At 50.2% G+C, this 17,819-nt stretch overlaps 7 protein-coding genes across 7 annotated transcripts; 4 read left to right on the plus strand and 3 right to left on the minus strand.

Annotated features, from left to right (window-relative positions):
• Positions 1–261: 261 nt before the first annotated feature.
• AUEXF2481DRAFT_35147 (uncharacterized protein) lies at positions 262–1,066 on the minus strand. The gene is made up of 2 exons (XM_013493928.1): positions 685–1,066; positions 262–619 (listed from the first exon to the last, which is right to left on the minus strand). Exons 1-2 carry the CDS (start codon positions 920–922, stop codon positions 363–365), a joined length of 495 nt encoding a protein of 164 aa, XP_013349382.1. The 5' UTR covers positions 923–1,066; the 3' UTR covers positions 262–362.
• A 1,235-nt stretch (positions 1,067–2,301) lies between these two features.
• On the minus strand, positions 2,302–5,275 carry AUEXF2481DRAFT_35149 (glycosyltransferase family 4 protein). The gene is made up of 5 exons (XM_013493929.1): positions 4,995–5,275; positions 4,558–4,934; positions 4,233–4,508; positions 3,722–4,185; positions 2,302–3,555 (listed from the first exon to the last, which is right to left on the minus strand). The coding sequence occupies exons 1-5, from the start codon at positions 5,106–5,108 to the stop codon at positions 2,732–2,734; spliced, it is 2,055 nt and encodes a 684-aa protein (XP_013349383.1). The 5' UTR covers positions 5,109–5,275; the 3' UTR covers positions 2,302–2,731.
• A 1,529-nt stretch (positions 5,276–6,804) lies between these two features.
• AUEXF2481DRAFT_166601 (uncharacterized protein) lies at positions 6,805–8,440 on the plus strand. The gene is made up of 2 exons (XM_013493930.1): positions 6,805–7,207; positions 7,367–8,440. The coding sequence occupies exons 1-2, from the start codon at positions 7,072–7,074 to the stop codon at positions 8,302–8,304; spliced, it is 1,074 nt and encodes a 357-aa protein (XP_013349384.1). The 5' UTR covers positions 6,805–7,071; the 3' UTR covers positions 8,305–8,440.
• A 1,155-nt stretch (positions 8,441–9,595) lies between these two features.
• On the minus strand, positions 9,596–12,255 carry AUEXF2481DRAFT_166382 (uncharacterized protein). Its single transcript, XM_013493931.1, has one exon. The coding sequence runs from the start codon at positions 11,784–11,786 to the stop codon at positions 9,843–9,845; it is 1,944 nt and encodes a 647-aa protein (XP_013349385.1). The 5' UTR covers positions 11,787–12,255; the 3' UTR covers positions 9,596–9,842.
• On the plus strand, positions 12,020–13,988 carry AUEXF2481DRAFT_166081 (glycosyltransferase family 62 protein). Its single transcript, XM_013493932.1, has 4 exons — positions 12,020–12,243; positions 12,329–13,252; positions 13,304–13,497; positions 13,556–13,988. Exons 2-4 carry the CDS (start codon positions 12,337–12,339, stop codon positions 13,574–13,576), a joined length of 1,131 nt encoding a protein of 376 aa, XP_013349386.1. The 5' UTR covers positions 12,020–12,243; positions 12,329–12,336; the 3' UTR covers positions 13,577–13,988.
• A 30-nt stretch (positions 13,989–14,018) lies between these two features.
• Positions 14,019–15,987, plus strand: AUEXF2481DRAFT_35153 (uncharacterized protein). The gene is made up of 5 exons (XM_013493933.1): positions 14,019–14,176; positions 14,254–14,297; positions 14,356–14,502; positions 14,561–15,399; positions 15,456–15,987. Exons 1-5 carry the CDS (start codon positions 14,170–14,172, stop codon positions 15,511–15,513), a joined length of 1,095 nt encoding a protein of 364 aa, XP_013349387.1. The 5' UTR covers positions 14,019–14,169; the 3' UTR covers positions 15,514–15,987.
• Positions 15,988–16,356: 369 nt separating this feature from the next.
• Positions 16,357–17,802, plus strand: AUEXF2481DRAFT_25180 (uncharacterized protein; the record flags this gene model as incomplete). The annotated part of the gene is made up of 1 exon (XM_013493934.1): positions 16,357–17,802. The coding sequence occupies one exon, from the start codon at positions 16,357–16,359 to the stop codon at positions 17,800–17,802; it is 1,446 nt and encodes a 481-aa protein (XP_013349388.1).
• Positions 17,803–17,819: the final 17 nt, after the last annotated feature.

The raw sequence follows: 17,819 nt of genomic DNA on the forward strand, positions 1-17,819 counted from the left end.
CATGTTCTTGATTGGTAGATAATAGACCACAACGCACTATACATGAGCCGCAATCTTGTATAGAAATATTTGGCGAGGTCCCAAGTCACTCCACCTCACTCCCTATTCACCGCGTGCGAAAGCCAGTGGAGGAGAGGTCGCCCGCAGCGACGCAAACTGGGCTTTCATTTCCACGCAAGATTTTTCAAAAGTTTAGCATCACGGGACTGACGAGGAGGAATAATAATCACTTCAACAATCCAAAAGTTGTAATAAGAATGGTTCTGAACAGTTGCATAGTAAGTCGAAAAGACACCTCGGATATTTCTCTTGACAAAAAGGACAATTCAGTCTTCTCCAGCCAAAAAAAAAACCGAAATGATTTACAGCTCTGAGCTTTGTTGCACGCCACAAGCGCCACAATCTGTGCAGACATCACTCAAACAGCCTTGCCCATTCGAAACAATGATCAGGGATATACAGCTGCAGTTCGAGCAACATACGTAGCAGTGATCTGAGCTCCTCTCTGGCTTCGGGGTTAGAGACAGTTTCGAGACGTCGACATCACTGTCAATATCAGACTCCCTTTCCTGATGACCAGCTTGGTTGGTAGGCTGCCAGATGTGATTCTTGTGTTCTTCTAAGTTTGGACGTCAGTGTACACGAACTTCTCAACATGATGTTTTTTCCGCCGAGTTTACCCACCAAGCGGCTCGAGAGTTGATACCGTCGGATTTGCCTTGACCCAAGATAAAGTGTCGTCTGGTCCCGTCTCGGAGCTAGCGTCAACTCTGGTCGATATCATGGGTGAATATACCGATGTCGAGCGTAGGTGCCTTTTTGGATCAGGTAGAGGACATTCTTTGATCTCGTCCCTTATGCTCTTCAAGGCTTGACTGTGGTCGCCTGCCAGTGCAACTGGAGAGTTGGTCGAACAGTACATGTGTGAGAGATTCGACAAGTCTGTGTGTGTGGGTTATCCAAACACCAGAAGGAGAGATTGGGCAAGTCTTATGTGATTACCATTGTGCTCTCGTTACACTGTCGTCATCGGGTGGATCGAGTATCACCTTCTCGTAAATTCAAGCTGATACTCAGAGAAGTTCAGGAATCATTGGTCGACGGGAAAATGTTGCTGTACATTGTAACCACCTCAGGACACCTCGGACAGGAATCATGTGTTTACAAGGACTCGCAGTTACCCAGACAAGCATAGTCAAGCACCACCATTCAAGTATCGGATCAGCACTAGCTAGACTTGGAACTTTTTTTGTGCATCATGTCAGACCATCTGCCATCTCTGTACCTTTGACTCAGTCCCGCAAGCTTTAATCAGTAATCATCCTTGTATCTAGATCTTGGGCCCCCACAAAGTCGAGGATTCGGAGTCTTGTCCGAAGAGTCCCTGATTTCTAGTCCGAGAACGCCTGGCCTCCGAGCGATTTTGGCTCACATTCTTTGCAGGGACTCTGTACTGCAGTCCGCTTTGTAATAATATTTCCATCTGACAGAAGCCAGGATTGTCGGAGGGTAAGCACCCGCAAATTGAATCCATCAGAACTTGCGAAGGCGTGATCCACGTCGACCATGTAGAGACTATGTGAAGAAGAAGAGGTTGATCTTCCATGTTTTCTGGCCCAATCCAAAATACGTTTTCTGCATGATCTCGGTACCTTGTCGGCCAGAACGTACTCGAGGGCTTCGCGCCCTAACATCGTTAATAGCTGTGATGTCTGGAGCGTGCCGGCCGCAAGAATGACCCTCTTTTCTTGACTCCCAAGATAAGAAATGTCCAACACCCCCGGAGACGCATATACTCCCAATCGTCTTCTTGTTCGCGAGAGCCCATGTTCTCAGTCATTGGAGAAGATACCAGCCATCAAATATCTAGGTCATACACAAAAGTCGGCATAGTGGATACTATATGTGCTCTAAAGCAAGCCAGATTCTGTTCGACTACCTCTTTCTAGGCACAAGGGACAATCGTGATGCCATAATCCAACCCAGCGGTCTATGTAAGGGCTCCATATCATCGGGTTTGATAGATCATATGACCGATGTCTTTGGTACGTTTTGTTGTTCAATGTCCACAAATGGGTCTGGCGGTGGAACAAAAAGCGGGGAATGGCAAGCAGGTCAATGATTATCCCAAGAAGTCGTCTTGTAGTGAGCTCGTTCGGCAGAGATGGAGAGGCTTGGAGCAAGCAAGACACAAGCCAAAGACAGGTACAAGGTCCATGAGTTGTGCGGCTTTGAGATTTGAGAAGCTTGAATATCTGAGGAGCAGGGTCATCAGCAAGACGAGGTCTTCCGAGTGCAATCGCCAAAAAGAACTTGAATTTGAATTGCTAGCAGAGTGCCACGGCTATATGCCTTATGCTAAGAGCGACCCTAACTTGTCGGTTCACTCCGATCACGCTTCCGCAACAACACAAGGTCTGCGGTCGAGGCAAAAACAAATCGATGAAAACGACTAGAGATCTTGGCGAGTAAGAACAGTCGGGTAAGCAATGGCTAGAGCTGAATACAGTGACTGCGATCCTAGCGTATACCAGGACCAGGTAGTTGCCACGGAGAAGAATGAAGGACAACAACGGGGCGACCCTAGAGCCTGAGACGGTACCGACTAGTCGTGAAGACCACAGAAGAGGTTGAACTTGAATATCACAATGAGACTGTACGAAACAGAGTGGGTGCCAATTAGAAGGTCGTTGACAGCGATGTGTCTGCGTCTTGAAACTTCCTGAACTTCTCAGATCTTGTAACGTCTAGGCAACCTAGGTTCGCCCTCTTCGTATGGTACGCCTGCCGTTTCTCTCGCCAAGTCATTGACCCATCTTCCATTGGGCTCCAGCTTCTTTCCCTCCTCACCAGCCATCGTATTTGCCAGATAAAGCCACGACAGCATGTTTCCCACAGTGCTGACCTCATCACTGACATGACTAGCCGCATATTTGCTCATTGTAGAGTACAGCTCCTCGTCGGTAAACAGTTTGTACATATACTCAGCCACCATGCGATAGTCTCCAGAGTCAACCAAGAATCCAGATTTTCCATCTTCGACTTGCAGAGGGATACCCCCGGCGCGAGTAGTAATGACAGGGATCCCTTTGTGCAAAGCTTCAGACACTTTGACTTCAAAGCCCTCGCGAGTTGAGAGCTGTAGACATATCTTGGCATTGCTCATCAGAACATTCAGTTCTTGGTCGATGGGTCCCAATCGCATGACGGAGATGTCGTTGGCCAGATCGGGATATTCGGCATCGATGAGCTCCATCATTTCGTCGAAGATGGTGGAGGCGTCCGGGTCGTCTATACTGCTGTGGCCAGCGATACAGAGTTGAGGTGTCTGCGAGACAGTTGTGTCCTTGTATAGTCTTCTGCGAAGCTCGCCGTAGGAGCGGATGACGGTGTCGATACCCTTGCTGGGGTCAAAGCGAGCAATCTGAACGATATAGTCGCGCGTGGGGAAATCGAGCTGAGGCTGGTTTGAGGCGAGCGCATGGGCGTTGTAGTTCTCGAAGTAGTACTGTAAGTCCTCGAAGCGTAGCTCTTTGTTGAGTCCATCGAGCCAGTCTAATAGGGTCGTATTAGTTTTACTCAGTTGTGGTATTGGCTCACGATGGTAAATGAGCTTCAGATAAGCACAACGCATCTGAGACTTGGGGAACTCTTTTGTGCCCGATGGTCGGCTCTTTGTATGGTGGGTTTGTGTAAGGTAACGGGTTGTGAAGGGACTTACCAGTAGTTGCAGGTAGGTAGGCCACTTTCTTCGCTTCCACAACCTTGGGCACGAATTCGCTCACAGGGTGAGCGATGAACATATCCGCTTCTTTTACCCGCGAGTGTAGCCAATCAAATACAGCAGCAGTCGGGCTGTCAGGCTGTTCATCCACCAGATCCGCGCGAATTTGGATGTGCGAGCGGTAGAGAACAGGACGGCCAGGCTCTACTTCCTTTGCCAATGGCACGATGTCAGCCATCTGCGGATCATCGACGAAGATAATGTGAGCACCGCCATCCTCAATCTTGGAGAGGGGGCCATCCTTGTGTAGCCAGTCACGTCTGGCTGTGCTGTACAGCCAGGTTTTGATTGTGTTGACTTGATCGTCGGTCAGACATTCTTCGGGGCCAGCAACACCTTGGAGGATGTTGTGATTGGTCTTTGTAATACGGAAGACTTCGTTCTTGGGTCTCGGCACGTACCTGGGTATTCAGTATGAGCGTTGGTCCGACATGGCTGGTTCACTTACCACTTCATCTCAATGTCGAGAAGGCGAGCCAATCTAACCATAGCATGTCTCATGAGCGCAACGCCACCTCCTTGAGGTGTCGCATTCAAGAAAGCCATCCTGATTCCTCGCTTCTTCAGCCTTGTTGTATAGTACATGGTCGCATCCCATGTAGGTTTACGAACGGTCTCGCGATATTGTTCCAGAGTACACAAAAGAGCATGGCCAGCAGCATCAACATCGACTTCGTTCAGAAATCTAACCTGGATGAGTGGTTGTTTTTGAGGACCATACATGCTGAAGAACGTCAGTACAAGCGCTTCCAATGGGAACATATCTCACATACCTGACACATTTTCTGGCCATTGCATCAGCCTCCTCGTCAACATCCACGATGGGTGTTTTGTTGCGATCTCTTTCGGCCACGTTCCTCTTAAACTCCAGGGTAGGTATGTCGAGCTCAGCCCACATTCTGGCAGGGAGATCTAGCGAAAGGTTCCAAGCGGTCTTTGAGATACCAGCTCCGAGAGCCTTGTAACGATGGTCGTCTTGATATTCTTTTACCATTGTGATCACGTAGTCCGAGAGGGTCTTCGCGACATTGCCTTTGGTTTCGATGCATTGAACGGCAAAATCCATGCTATAGGTGCCGTCGTGAGCGCAGAATCCAACTTCAATCTTGTCGTCCGGTCGCTCCTTGGCTGCGATACCGAGGAAGATCTCCTACATCTTGAGGTAAGCTTCTGTCTTCAGCAGTACAGGGGTTGACCTGGTATTGCTGACTTGTAGTTGTTCAACTATTGGCCTGCCAATCTTGCGTACTGATGCGCACCGCTGGACGTGACTGTGAGGCCCTCGAGCCTGGAACTCATGGTGTGCTTCTGCAGCGTCGGTCATCGTCGCAGGTGATATCGGCGGTGATGACTCTTGTCACTGCTGCGCAATTTGCGGTTTGACGATCTGATGTTGAAGAGCGAGGAATGGAGATTATAGCGTATAATCACGAAGCTGTTCGAGAGACGGGAAATGTCTTTGGGACGAAGTGATTCAATAACGGAAAGAGCTCCTACCTTCCTGAAGACACTCCGGGTAATCACCTTCTTGGACGTACCTACCTCTGACTATTTCCTGACGCGCACCTCATGTCACACCACGTTCTTTCCAGATTCCCGGGTCCTGCACAAACAAGGATGCGGGGTCCGACTTGCGACCTTCAATAGATCCGGCTTTACATGAATGAAAACGCATTGAGAAGTGTTTGCTTGTAAGCACCTATTTGATCTGGTGATGTGCTCACTGCTCACTGTTGCCAGCGCCTTGTTGTAATCGGTCCGGGTGTCAGACAGTCTGAAGGTGTCGGTGAACGAGTGCCACTGACGAAATGATGCGCTCGTATGTCTCTCACGGTACATGCCGGGGCAAACGTCTTTACGGTTGCGCGACTCGCTTTGTTCCGCGGAAAACGAGCAGCTTGTCTCAGAAGGACTTATTTCCTCTCTATTACAAAAGCCCTAAGTCGTCGCAAAGATGGTTTGAAGAAGAGCCTCTTGCTCAGACGCGCACTTCCATCGGACAACTTCTTGCCTCAAACGTGGTTGTTGCGTGGCATCAAGGAGAGTTTCAATCCTTCCTTCTTTCCTCCCGTCCCGCGTTTCGTATCTCAGCTACTGAATGATCAAAGCCCACATGCGGAATCCTTCGAGTCTTGTAACGCATACGCGTACCTGCAAAGGAAAGCGAGTGATCTCCATTAGTATGCCCGTATTCTGCTTTTGCGCGGCCGACGGCCAGAAGCGGTAATGTTATGCACGTTCTGCTATGAAGTGGAGCTCTCCATGCATGCTGCGCCCGCATGATCTGTTTGACCTGTCAGTCGTTGCAGAATGCTTGCAGTCGATCACAAAGCTTGGTAAGGTTTAAGGAGAACCTCAAACGGTGTTATGAGATAGGGATGGATTATGGACTTGAACTTCTCCCCGATGTGTGAGGCTGATAAACCTCAGAAACGCAAGGCGAAACATGGCTGGAATGACAGGTCAAACAACGGTGGAGGAATATTGAGGATGCCGAACAGTTTCGCTCCCGGGAATTTAACCACATCTCATCCTTGATCATGCTCCTGTAGCGGCGAGTCAGCATGCACAAGGTGTTTGGGCACCAATACGAGTACGGGTGGATTGTGACTTGATAAGCTGCAGCTGTGCGATAGAACAACCCTTCAGGTGTCGCGATCAAGACGCTGCTGCAAATGGTGAGAGTTAGATTAGGCAAAAGAACAATTACTGAGACTTGTTATCAGACGGCCAAAAGATCGGTGAAAACCATTGACCCCGACGATGCTTAAATTCAACCATAACCTTAGCTTCCCACGCCACAAAACGGAGCGAAAGATGGGCGAGAGCATGGAGGCATGAATTCCACTAGCTCCAACCGTGGACAGTTGGTTATGGTTTGAAGCTTACTGCCCTGATGACCTATCCAACTCTCAAATACCCTGAATGTCCTGCTTCCTTCCGATGACTTCTTCCCTTCCCACACATAATCACAAAACACGTCGCGACATCATCTAATCAAACGCCATCTTTATCGCCAAAACGTGGCGATTCGCCGGAACTCTAGAAGGCTGTCAATCGCTCAACCTACCGAGTGGTGAAACAGCCAATACAATCTACGACACATAAACCCTGGTTGCGGATCATTTGCTCTTATTTCCACCCTTATCACAACCACTATTTCAACCTCAGGCCTCCCCACCACCCCACTCGCTTTGATTCAAAGGACAATAAACATATTCAAGACATTGCGATTGGGGCGACAAAGTCATTTATATACCCTGACACCTGTCTGTCGACATCGAACTATGGCAGGCTCCGAAGTAAATGAAGACACACCTCTACTCCGTCGCTTCTCCACTCCACCAGTCTTTACCCAGTCTGGATATTCTGAACACATGTCTGACAAGACAAATCTCGAGTCGCAATATAGCACATCTTCTTGTAAGTCTTAAATTCCCATGCCTTTTCTACCTCATTACTGGTACCATTCTCCTTCTTCTCTTCAAACTCTATTACTCTCTATCTGTCATGCTCACCAGTCCACGAACCTTTTTCAACTTCTCTGCCTTGACCAAATTCTCATCTTCTTCTCTTAATCAGACACTTCTCCCTTCTCCACCATGTCCACAAAATCTGAAGACTCCTCCCGCCCACCACGAATGCCCCAAGCAATAGCCCACCGCGGCTACAAAGCAAAATACCCCGAAAACACCCTCGCCGCCTTCGCCGGAGCAATTTCCATAGGCGCCCACGCCGTCGAGACAGACGTCCATATAACAAAAGATGGCGTGGTAGTCCTCTCCCACGACAACACACTAAACCGTTGTTTCTCCCGTCCAGAAAAGATCATAGACTGTGATTGGGAATTCATAGCTCCATTGCTCACAACAGAGGAGCCCAAGCAGCATATGCCACGTTTACAAGATTTACTCGAATTCCTGGCCGCGGAAGAGAGGAAGCATGTTTGGGTCTTGCTGGACATAAAACTGGATAATAATCCTGAAGACATCATTCGTCTCATCGCCGCCACTATAACTTCCACACCCGCTCTGCCCTCTCACCCTTGGAGTCAACGAATTGTTCTAGGTTGCTGGGCTGCAAAATATGTCCCCCTGGTTGCAGAATACTTGCCAGGGTTTTCTTGCACACATATTGGCTTTTCCCTCTCCTACGCCCGTCAATTCCTGCATCAGAAGAATGTAGGCTTCAACATGCTCCTCCCCATCCTGATGGCCCCCGGCGGCAAAAATTTCCTTCACGACGCCAAAAAAGCACAAAAACCAATATTAGCATGGACGGTCAACCAAGTGCGGAAAATGGAATGGTGCATCCGAAGAGAACTCGATGGTGTGATAACAGATGATCCGAAACTTTTCCTCGAGGTATGCAGGAATTATGATTCAAAAGCAATGGAAAGAGGATTGAGTTGGAGGGAGTGGGTGGATGTGTTGAGGTTGTGGGTGTTGGCGACGATATTTGGGTGGCTGTATAGGAATAGATTTGCAGGGAGGACGAGGAGTCAGGTGCAGGTTGTGTGACTCGGGGCTGATGGCTGGAGGGTGAGGGAGAAGATGGATTGAGATATTGGAAGGATATATTTTTCTTTTGGCACTTGCATTTGCCTGCGTTACAAGGAGCATCTTGGGGTAATGTCATTGCATTGGCGCACGAAGCTGTGTTGGTTGAGATCTAGGCGTCTGTGAAAAATTAATTTGAGCAGAAGAGAAGTGAGGGTGAGGAATTTTCCATATAGGCCAATGAGAGGGGAAATAAATGGATACACTCTTGTTATCTACAACACTCCCTTCCTTACCTAACCAGGAATCCACTGACACTTTCCTCCAACCGTCTAATCTCCTCCATTTCATGCTCAACAACCTCCTTGACTTTCTTCTTCTTACTCTCCTCTGGCCACTTCACCTCCACAACCTCTTTCAACTCCTCAACCGCAGTTTTCCAATCGAAAAACTCTTTTTTCAATTCATCCTTCTTCTGCGCCCTCTTTTCCTTTTCGATCGTCATATTCATCTCCTCGTCCAGTGGGAGACGCTCAATGTCTAACAGTTCGTAAATGCGGATGCGAGGGGAACCCGCTTCGTGTATTGTGATTAAGTTCATGATACGATGGGTTAGGAGAGCTTCGGTGACATGAAAGGTCTTGTTTGCGGAAAGGGAAGCTTTATGGACGAGAGCACGGCGTTCTTGAGAAGGTGAGAGGAGACCGCGGAAGGCTTCTTTGAGGATGCGAGCCCGGGCACGAGATTGTGCTTGAACTTTTAGTGCCGTTATCGTCGGAGGCTCCATCTCTTGGGTTTGTCCTTTCGCTGCCGATTTGATCTTGTTGGCTGTTGTTTTTCCCTGTCTTGGAGCAGTGTTTCCATCCTGAATCTCTTCTCGAGATTTGATCGTTGTAGGAGTGGTTTCCATGTCGAGCCGTCTGAAAGTGGTGACTGTGTTGTCTAGCTGTTCGCGGGTCGGGGCCAGCTGTTTGTGAAGCTTCCATCGTCGCTTCTTGAGAGTGTGAGCCTGACGAATGTCTTTATGGGACCACACGCTGTCCTGAGTCTTGGGAATAGTACCATCTTTGGTCCACTGCTCAAAAGCCTTCGGCGATATCACGTCTTGCAATGTTTGAGTGGCCCATGACTGGTGTCTGGCCCCTGTCAGACTGCTTATGTAGAGCTGGTCCATAGGCACATCTAGACTGTCCCATTTCGTGGGTTTGGAGATCTTGAAAGAAAGGTTCAAAATTTCTGTCTTGGCCTCGGAGCCCTCAGATTCTGTCTGGACCTTGGCTTGCTTGATCGTTCGGCGGGCTTCGTTGATGTCCGCTGAGGTCCAGTTCTTGTTTGGTATTTTTGGGACTCGACTAATCTTCCTAAGCTCTCGAGGAGTGAGAGCTGACTTTGTTGCACCTTGCCAGATGGTATTGTCTGAATGTTTGGGAGGCGGGTCTCTGTTCAGTGGTGCACTATCTGTTGCTAGGTTTCGCCGTGGCGTTTGATAACGCGTTCTGTATTGCCATGTACTTTGTCAGGTTGGTTGGAATGTTACGACCAGAAATACAATATGCTACCTACAGCTTCCTCCCGAAGAGGTGATGGCTAGAGGTCCAAGATTGCAAGGGGGTCGAAGGCGAAAAGCCGAAACCTGCTTGAGCCTGCTTTGCCCTTGAAGATACTGAGCTCTGTGATCGTGATCTGATTCTACCAAATGGCACATCAATCTTGGTCGCTGCGTCTTGGGCATCATGGACTTTGGATGACGATTCTTTGCTTGATTGGAGACCGAAAAACATGGCGATGCCAGTCTCTGACAAAGCACCGAAATGGTTCGGATATGTTTGCACAGTGTCTTGCCCTTGTGACGCCATTTTTTGACTGCTTGGCATATCATCGACGGTGCTCGGAACGCTGCCAAACTCTACAGTCTTGACATGTGCCGGAATGGACTCGTGAATATTGTCGCCGGTTTTGTGCTGTGCAAGTGCCTCTTCAGAGGAAGCGGATGGTGAGATGTAGAACTGGATGAAATCTCCCTTGTTGACGATGCTGGGCAGTTCTTGTGGCTCGAACCCCCAGACATTGTGCAGATCAGCTGGCACAGGGGAGAGACCTTCGATATACTCGGCATCAGTTTGTTGTGCTGGTGCAATTTCTTCCCACGGCGGGTGCTGGCCATAGCCGCTGTCGGGGTCCAACGAGAGCAGACCAGCCTTCTTGCCCCAGCCACCACCTCCCGACAGGACTTTATGAAGACGTGCACCATGTTGGAGTAGTGTCAACAGATTAGGCTGGGAAGCATCGGTGTCGTGATTTGAACCCGACTTCCACAACTCGGGCAGGTCTCTCTCGCCGAGAACCTTGGCTGCCATAGATAGACCTCCAGAAAAAGTCTTTTCCGGAATGACCAGAGCCCAGACAGAGACGGCGCGAGGAGAGAGTCCTCGAGTCTTGTGATACGACGTGACGGATTGCTCAAGTTCGTGAGAAGCTAGTATAGCCTCTTTTGTCGGATCATGTGAACCAAGTCCAGAGTCAGCAGACAGGCGACGGATGATGTTTCCCATGCATGCCACAACAGACCTGGCAGAGGTCAGAGGTACAAGTGGCGCCGACAGAGCTAGTGTAGTGGTCTGGCGAGAAGCAGATGGTTTGGGAAGCTTGACGCGATGAGAGTCGCAGACCTGCTCGTCTGTTTGAACGAGACCCTTGCCATCTTTGTGTAGAGAGTACTTGCGCCAGATTAGGGTAGAGGTTAAGCCATTGTGGAAGATGGTGTTGGCAAGCGGGAGTTGGACGATTGGAAGCATGTGCGCAGGAGTGGCGGCATCGTCCAGGTGGAAGCTCAAGAAACGGTACTTGTTGTCCGAGAGAGCAGCGCGAGGATCGTCTCTTGCGAGCTCGGGCTTCCAGATGGGGTTCTCGTTTGCTATCAAGCGTAGAGCAATACCTTCGGAGCCAATGTCGCCGACTGCAGAGGCATCCAAGTGCGAGGGTTTCGGTAGCCTGTCAACGACTGCAGCAACGAGTCTGACAGCCTCTCTGGAATCTCCACCGAGTCTGCTGTGTAGGTCCTTGTCCAGCTCTTTAACAGAGAAGATGCGCGTCAATGCTTTCTCAATGACATGTTTCTGCTTTCTCAGGTCTGCGGCGTAGGACGGAGTGACCAACAGGAGAAAGTCGGTGAACAAGCCCGTTTCGTTTCCTGCTTGGAACTGTGGTATGCGATCGAGCAGTTTTTCGAGCGGGGTGGCTTTGGGCTCCGAAGTTAGGACGGTGCAAGTGCGGATAAGATGGTCGGATGTGTCGGACGAGAAGCTCTCGGTGATGTATGAAGGGCGGGCTGTTGGCATGAATTGCTCGACGGGGGCCTTCAAGCTTTCTTTGATCTTGTCCCAGGTCGGCGCAAACCCAGAAGTCGGCGTTGCGAACCTGTTAGGCAGTGTGGTGCTAAGATAGCGCGGACGTGATAGCAGGGCCTGGCGCCGAGACAGGCATTTCGAAGTGCGGCGCAACATTGTGATATCTTGTCGTAACACTAAGAGGGAAAAAAAAGATACAGCAGGAAGGAGCGATCTGGAATGGTGACGTTGTGGGGATGCTGCAGATGCACAATTCAGAAGCACAGACGTAAAAGTGGCAGGAGCGATGAAACATTGATCTGACCAGTGACCCCCTTGGCTCTCCGCAATTTTTGGCAAGTCGCTCGCTGTTGGCTGTTGGCTGTTGGCTGTTGGCTGTTGGCTGTTGGCTGCTGGCTGGTAGGCAAGCTGGCTGTGCGTAGCGTGCGCGTCGGGAAAAGCGTTGGACCTCCGTGTCCTGTATTCGTATTATTCTCCTTGCACCCGTCTCCGTCAAAGGAGGTCACTCTGTATCTGCTGTCCCTGCTTCACGCACTGTCTCTTTTGCACTCGCAGCGTCTGGCTGCTCGAGTTATGTCCAGCGTTCGATAGCCACAGGAAAAAGTCCCCATCTGTAAGTCTTTCTAGCCCCTCTGACCGTGTACCTAGGTATACAAGCAAGCTGTGTGACTTGACAGTATGCTGATTATGCCCTCCAGCATCCAAAATGGCCGTCGCACGATCTCTTCGCCGGACCAATCCCATCACTCTGGTTTTGGCCGGCCTGTTGACTATCGGCTTCCTCATCTTCATCTTCTCCTCGACCGACGCTGTCCCGGCATTGCATGTTCCTGGTGCGCGACAACTGCTCAAGTCGAAAGATGCCGCCTCCAATGCCCTCTCCCCGCCGTCGCTCCCCTTCTTCAAGTCCAATCTCAAGCCTGGCGAGAAGGCTCCCCCTCCGCCAGTTGTCCACTACCACATGAACAATGTCACAAATACTGCCGATCCTATTGGCAACCGTGAAAGTGTTCTTATTCTTACTCCGCTCGCCCGCTTCTACGAAGAGTACTGGACGAACTTGGTCGCCCTGACCTATCCTCACGACCTGATCAGCTTGGGTTTCATCATCCCCAAGGGACGTGAGGGCAATTCAGCAACAGCTCAGCTCCAAGAACAAATCGCCAGAACACAATCGAGCAGCAAGAAATTCGCATCCATCACAATCCTTCGCCAGGAAGATGAGCCTCCACTCACGTCGCAAGCAGAGCACGATCGTCATGCCATGTCGGCCCAGAAGGAGCGCCGTGCTGCCATGTCGCGCGCGAGAAACGCCTTGCTGTTCACAACTCTCGGTCCAACCACCTCCTGGGTCCTCTGGCTCGATTCCGACATTGTCGAGACACCTCACTCGTTGATCCAAGATTTGGCCGCTTTTGATAAGCCCATTATTGTTCCCAACTGCTTTCAGCGTTTCTACGACAAGGAGAAGGGCGCCATGGATGTCAGACCCTATGACTTCAACAGCTGGATCGACAGCAACACTGCTCAGAATCTGGCCTCGAAGATGGGACCGGACGAGATTCTGCTCGAGGGTTATGCCGAAATGGCAACATACAGAAGTTTGATGGCATACATGAGCCGTAAGTTGAACCTGACACACGATCGAACATGTAGACTAATAGATGCGACAGACCCCGGTGGTAACCCCAAAGACATTGTCAACTTGGATGGTGTAGGCGGGACAGCATTGCTCGTCAAGGGCGATGTTCACAGAGATGGTGCCATGTTCCCACCATTCCCCTTCTACCACCTCATCGAGACGGAAGGATTTGCAAAGATGGCCAAACGTCTAGGATGGAGCAGTTGGGGTATTCCCAACTACTTTGTGAGTATACACTGTGTGGATATTGCCTTGATGCAATTGCTAACATGGATTCTCTCAGGTTTACCATTACAACGAGTAGATTGCATAAGTGTGGAACATATATGGGATACAGTCAAGATTTCGGAGAGTGAAATTCGCATATTCAAGGGCGCGGCGTTGAAGGCGCATGCTTGCAGGCAGGAGGTGCTACATACAAATTTAGAAGGAACGACATATTCGAGTCGGACCAAATGCAGAGACATTTGCAAACGATGTAAAAAGGTGCAAACATGTGGTTCCACAGATGGGTTGATGGTTTCAGCTGAGATGCTAAAGGGGGTCAGTCGAGTCCAGGTCTTTCGTTCGTGTCATCAGGAGAGCTAGTCGGCCGTTGGGTCGAAATTAGAAGCAAGGAGGCGGTGGCAGAGAGCATGTTCATTGCCAAGCATCGGGATTCTGAGGGTCTTTCGGAGCCGCTCATCGACCCCCTGGGCCCTGGTTGACACGCTGTTCACAGTTAAAGTGGCCAGCAGCCGTCGTCAGCCCCTCCCCTTGCCCAATTCGCATTCGCAGCCATCTTCTTGTAATTCTGCACCCTCCGTTCGCTTCTTTGCTCTCTTTGACCAACTCTGTCAATCGACACTTGCTGCCACTACTTTTAATCAACAACCCTCCCCACACTTTTAGTTCATCATGAAGGGTAAGTCGGCGCCGGTCCTCGCTCGCAATGTTGCAAAGAGCGGAAGCCGGGAGAGCAAGACTGACAATGCGGTGCAGCTCTCATTCTTGTCGGCGGTTTCGGTACCCGTCTGCGTCCTCTTGTACGTCTCTACCGCATGCTTGACAAAGCCCCTCCGGCCATACTGACTGGCCTCCAAGACGCTCACTCTCCCCAAACCGCTGGTCGAGTTTGGCAACAAGCCCATGATTGAGCACCAAGTCGCCGCGCTCGCTGCCGCCGGTGTCACCAACATTGTCCTCGCCGTCAACTACCGCCCCGAGATCATGACTGCTGCCCTCGCAAAGGTACCCAGCCTGCCCCACACCGTCTAAAGATTGCGCAACTCTGACACTATGCACACAGTACGAGGAGCAATACAATGTCAAGATCGATTTCTCCGTCGAGACCGAGCCTCTCGGCACCGCTGGACCTCTGAAGCTCGCCGAGAAGATTCTCGGCAAGGACGACACTCCCTTCTTTGTGCTGAACTCGGACGTCATCTGCGAATACCCCTTCAAGCAAATGGCCGACTTCCACAAGGCGCACGGTGATGAGGGCACCATCATTGTCACAAAGGTCGAGGAGCCCTCAAAGTACGGTGTCGTTGTCCACAAGCCCAACCACGCTTCCCGCATCGATCGCTTCGTCGAGAAGCCTATTGAGTTTGTCGGCAACCGCATCAACGCCGGTATCTACATCCTCAACCCCAGCGTTCTCCAGCGTATCGAGCTCCGCCCCACATCCATCGAGCAAGAGACTTTCCCCTCCATGACCAAGGACGGCCAATTGCACTCGATGGATCTCGAGGGCTTCTGGATGGACGTTGGTCAGCCCAAGGATTTCCTCTCCGGAACTTGCCTGTACCTTTCTTCCCTCACAAAGAAGGGCAGCAAGGACCTCACATCCACCTCCGAGTCATATGTTCACGGCGGCAACGTCTTGATCGACCCTTCAGCAAAGATCGGAAACAACTGCAAGATTGGCCCCAACGTTGTCATTGGCCCCAACTGTGTGATTGGTGATGGTGTCAGACTACAGCGCTGTGTCTTGCTCTCAAACTCAAAGATCAAGGAGCACGCCTGGGTCAAGAGCACGATCGTTGGCTGGAACAGCGTCGTCGGTCGTTGGGCTCGTCTTGAGAACATTTGCGTTCTCGGTGACGATGTCACTGTTGGCGACGAGATCTACGTCAACGGTGGAAGGTATGCAAACCTCACTCACTCTCTGCTTATTGTCCAGCAACTAACGTCCGATTTAGTGTTCTCCCTCACAAGACTATCAAGGCCAACGTCGACACTCCCTCGATTATCATGTAAAGTCGCCTCCTGCTTTGCCGACTTTGGAGTTTTGGGAATGTCAATTTCATGATGAGAAAAGAGAAAAAAGCGCGATTGCATACGAAGACAAACCATCTTCATTACTGGGACAGGGGATATATATGTGGTTGTATCTTATTCCAGGGACTCCACGACTGGCGTTGTTGTTATACTCTACCTATCTTGGTTTTCTCTTCTTCTGATACCGAGGGATTGGGGTTCAAGACGAGATTTGCGTCTTTTTGGACTTGGACTCTACAGCCTTTGTTTCGTTGCCTATATCCAATGTACATTTGCTTCTCCCTGTTTTCTTCGAGTGCGCCAGGGTCTGTTTCCGCCCACCAAGGTCATGAGAACCGTGCACTGTGTCTTGGCAGGGGTATAAGCGCTTCCGATTCAATTTGGACGCATCGATCACAACCTTTGTTGCAGCGTGTTTTCGTGCTTGAAAATTCGCTGCAAAATTGCAAGATTCGCACCGCACGAGCTGTGGACAGTAAGTACCGATCGTCTTGTGAGAAATTGGCCCTTGATCTTTACGTGCCGAAAACCGTTCACGATGAATCGCAAAAAGTCCAACGTCTCTGCCTATCCAGGAGAACCGTTGATAGTATCCGACCTTGTACGGAGAGGATGAATAGGAGAAGTGATCGATCATTTTTTGAGCAATACAAGCACTTTTCGCCTTCCAACCATTCTGTCTCTTTGCCACGTCACTCTCTTACAGTATCTAATACCACCATCATCGGTTTCGCCGTTTGAATCTCGTTGCGAGTCTATCAGCTCGTCGCTTCTTCTGCCCTTCTGGTCAAGACCTTGACTGCATTTTGAGACAAAGCAAACATGTTTTGCAACATCGTACTCACCTGGATAATATTACTTCCAACCATCTGGGCCATTTCAATATCATCACACCTAGCGACGAAGACGGTAGTTCTCTGCTCAACAACCTATGGCTCTTCTTCCGTTGCGAGTCTCCCAACTTCCACATTATCTCTCTTCCACACAACAGAACTTTTCCCTGTAATCCTACACAACAGTACGACACTCACCACGACTATAACGCCAAAGCCCTTTTCCACACTCTTCAGTGTTTTGACAACGAAGACGAAATATGTTTCTTCCGCGGCTGTGAATGGCACGTTTTACATTACAAGCACGAAATTTGGGACTAGTACGGATTGGAAGCATGAGACGAAGACGAGGACGAGCACGGTGTATCGGTACTTTACCTCTAGATCTACATATTGGATTGCTGAACCCAGTGGGTGGGTGGGTGTGAGGAACAGTACCTCCGAGCCCGCAGGGAAGGAGAAGAGGGAACTGGCTCATCCTCATGCAGCAAGAGCGAGCACCAAGATTTCCAGCAACAAGAAACCGAAACTCGTTCGTCCGACAGAGGGAGTCTTTGCAGCTGGTGTGGAGTGTGTGCAACAGGTGCAATTGCATACCACGGAGGTTCTGCTACTCACAGAGACGAAGTTGGCGACCGTGACGCTGAGGCCGGAGACTGTGTTCAGCAATCGCACAGTGTATGGTACAATCACAAGTACTGTGCTGCTTTTGCCTTCTTCATCATTGGTAAGGAGGATGAATGTAGCAGCTTGGTTTACTTCGCACGCTGCATTTCCGCATGCGTCTACTTCTGCTGCTGCTTCGACCTTGACGGCAAATTCGACATCCATCTCTGCAACTTCGAACTCAACTTATGCTCCATCGACATTCAACTCGACATCAACCACATCCTCATCGACTACAACACCTTCTCCACCACCCCTTCCCACCGGCCCAAACGGCCTAGCCACAAACCTCACCACCATCACAAAGACACCCTACACCATAACCTTCACCCACACAGAATACAAATCCTCCATTCTAACCCTCACCCGCCACGCCACCACAACATTAACCTCTCACTCTGCCTGCGCAACCCCGCACCTACTTTCGCAAAACAGTAGGAATTTGCGGGTTAATGGTTTTAGTGCTTTGGAGGGTGGGGGCTTGGAGAAAGTGCAGACAGAGGGGGCAGGGGAGTGTTGTGAGATATGTATGCAGAGGGAGGGGTGTGGGTGGGGGGTTTGGGAGGCTGAGGGACGGGAGAAGGGGGCTTGTTATTTGATACTGGTTGATATTGAGGGTGTGGAGAAGGATATGGAAGGGAAAGAGGGTGAAAGGGAAGGTAGTTGGGGGAAGCAAGATGTGCAAGGGTACTTTGGGTATAAGACGGGGAATGGAGAGGTGAGGTATGTAGTTAGTAATGGTCTTTGTGGTCGATTATTAGAAGCGTGAATGTCAATTTCTTAGTT

The sequence above is a fragment of the Aureobasidium subglaciale genome, assembly GCF_000721755.1.
Source record: "Aureobasidium subglaciale EXF-2481 unplaced genomic scaffold scaffold_0, whole genome shotgun sequence".
Classification (NCBI taxonomy): domain Eukaryota; kingdom Fungi; phylum Ascomycota; class Dothideomycetes; order Dothideales; family Saccotheciaceae; genus Aureobasidium; species Aureobasidium subglaciale.